Genomic DNA, 2,850 nt, shown 5'->3' with positions numbered 1-2,850 from the left:
CCCTGCCACAACAGTATGGGGGGGGGGGAGGCGGCACAAATTTAAAATTACCCTGCACTAATTATGTTCTATATCTGGAATAGTACTTTACTTTACAATTTTCCAGGTATAGAATCTAACTATTGGTGGGTGTTGTCTTAAATTCTAAGTAGTCTTGTATTAATTTGGGTAAATATAGTAAATAGTCTGGTATTGATTTGGGTAAATATAGTAAATTGTCTAGCTGCAGGACTGGAAAAGAGGGTGGTTCCTTCAGTGTTTGGTCTACTTGGAGTGGAGCCAGGCAGAGTTTAGTCAACTTGACACAAGAAAAATCAGGAAACAAGTTACTGAAATTTAAACTTGAGCAAAGTGATGCAAGAGGAGGGTAATAAATCACTTTCTGGATAGTAGCATTTGACTACAGAGGCCAGTAGGCCTGTACTCTGCCTGGTTCCTGTGGAAGCTGTAGCAGAATGTCCAACCCAGTCAGTTGGATGGGCAAGCAAATTCATGAAATACATGTATGCCCTAATCTGACTCTTCTCGAGTGTGTTGACAGGCTGACTGTGAATAGTGAGAAAAATATACTTCCTTCAAAAAATCTCTTTTAAAATTTTAGTAACCTTTTGCCCCTTCAATTTGACCTTTATTAAACAATGTCTACTTTGTGTGAAATCATATCTAATACAAAAGAATAACATCAAAGGCACTCTTAAACCATTACAGAATGATGCGTTGGAACTTCTGTTGTATTAGCATTAATGAAAACTATACTAATGTGGTATATTCAGAGAGCTTGGTCTCCCATTGCCAGAGGGATAAGTCAAAGCTCACCTTAAGGCCATACTGAATAAATTACCACGATGAGGCTTGTGACTTTTTTTTTTCCCTGTTTCAACTCAGGTATCTGGAGAAAAAACGACTCCTTTTTCCTCGTTTCTTCTTTGTATCTGACCCTGCTCTCCTGGAAATTCTTGGCCAGGCCTCAGACTCGCATACAATACAAGCCCACCTGCTCAATGTGTTTGACAACATTAAAACAGTTGGGTTCCATGAAAAGGTATGAACAGCTGTAATCTCACCAGTCTCTGTAACGAATCAGCAACCAATGCATATCTTTTTTTTAAAAGCTAAGCTTTATGATAGTGAATGGAGCATGTGACAGATATGCCAAGGCTCATGAGTTCACCAGTTCTGGTTAGGTTTTTATCTCTGGAGATTTGGGTTCGCAGACTTACTCTACACATAAATTTACTTGTCAAATAGAGTAGGACTCTTACTTCAGAAGATTTGCACCAGCAACTGTATTTTAAGCAGAAGAAAAGCAAACCCTGCCTCCTGCAGTTTGAAACATTGATTAAAAGGGAATTTGAGTTTCTAAAAAGTAAAGCCAGCCATGATGATGAGTCTCTCTTGTCTGAATGTTTCCAGTGGGAAAACATAACCTGCTCTATACAAACACCTCTGCTTATATCATGTTATATTAAAAATCATTCTCTCTTCACCCCCTGCCTTTTCTTTCCTTGGTGTTGGTTCCAAAAGTTAAATTTCAAGTTATTGATTTTAAGGCCAAACTTCAAAATCCAGGATGTTTTGAGATTTGAAACTGAAATTCAGGTAGAAGAAATTTGCCTAGAAGTAAGTTCTGCACAAAAAAAATATGTAAAGGCTAAGTGCTCATTACTGGGGACTGTTGGCTGTTTTGTTGAAATCCTTGCCATGGACATTTCTCTCTAAATGCTTTATCATGCAAGTGACATACCATGAGTTTACTTTGGTAATGCTTTGGAGAGACATGTACCATCAGTGGCCATCATGTTCAGAACATGTTATAATTGCTGATACAATTCCCTGTGAGTAGAATGTAAATCTCTTGGTTTCTTCCCTCCACCTGTTCCCAGTCTTTTTGACAGGAAAATACCAGTATTACAGAAATAACTATGTTTTAGAAACATCAGTCCTATTGAATTGGTGTCCTAAGCCCTTCAGGCAATTCAGAAAAATCTCTTCCTGAGACTAGGACAGCCTTGAGATGAAGGCACTGAGCTGGTATTAAATACTCATTTGATTTCTGAAATGTATTCTTTGTGTTACTTTGAGCAAGTCCCTTAATTCACTTTGTTCCACAGCTTCCCACCTTTCATCTCATTTGCCCTGATTTTAAGACTAGAAGCTGCATTGTTGTATATCTGCAGGATGTTGCGCCCAGATGCCGGTGCACCCTTGACCTGCGAGCCTGGGTCAGTACGACTGGCTTGGCGCGAGGGGATTTATGACCGGACAGGCGGGTGTTAATGGCGAGCAGGAGTCAGATAGTCAGATGGTTTAAAGCACATTGGTTACACAGCAAGTTTATTTTACTTAAGCTACTGATGGCTTACAGCATAGGCAGAAGCAGTTGATTTCTTAGTTACAGCATGCAGATGTTCTGTCACCCAGCGATTTACAGTGGATTGCAGACTTGCTGAGTACAGGTTTCAAACAGTTTATACAAATTACTGCGGTCTGCAGATTACCAAGAGCTCTTGACGAGAGGGACGTACGAAAGATAAGGTAAGATGAGCGAGAAAGATAAGACGACACGAGCTGGCAAAACGGGGGTACGCCTGAATCAAGGTCGCAGGCGGAGAGATATTTGTAACTGATCAGGTTACAAAGCGTGTCTCTTGGGAATGCTCCGAGATCTCCCTTCTTGAGTGTATACGCAGTTCTCTGCTTTTGGGCGGAAGTTCTTTCCAAGTTATAGGAAACAAAATAGCCAATAATAATATGCCTGGCATGAATAATTAACAGGTTGGCACTTGTGCTTTCTTTGTTTTCTCAAGTTTCATAAAAGGGGGGCTATATTTTTGCTTGGGTGGCACTGGT

At 40.1% G+C, this 2,850-nt stretch overlaps 1 protein-coding gene across 1 annotated transcript in view; it reads left to right on the top strand.

Moving 5' to 3' along the window:
- DNAH5 (dynein axonemal heavy chain 5) overlaps nt 1-2,850 on the top strand; it is a 555,556-nt gene that overhangs the window by 213,285 nt on the left and 339,421 nt on the right. Inside the window, exon 32 of the mRNA XM_019521239.1 lies at nt 886-1,042. Coding sequence (XP_019376784.1) covers nt 886-1,042 — 157 coding nt within the window. The remainder of the gene's footprint in view (nt 1-885; nt 1,043-2,850) is intronic.

Source organism: Gavialis gangeticus, unplaced genomic scaffold (genome assembly GCF_001723915.1).
Source record: "Gavialis gangeticus isolate Ggan-Ray unplaced genomic scaffold, GavGan_comp1, whole genome shotgun sequence".
Classification (NCBI taxonomy): Eukaryota; Metazoa; Chordata; order Crocodylia; family Gavialidae; genus Gavialis; species Gavialis gangeticus.
The sequence above is the reverse complement of the archived record's forward strand: the minus strand, read 5'-3'. Positions and strand labels throughout refer to the sequence as shown.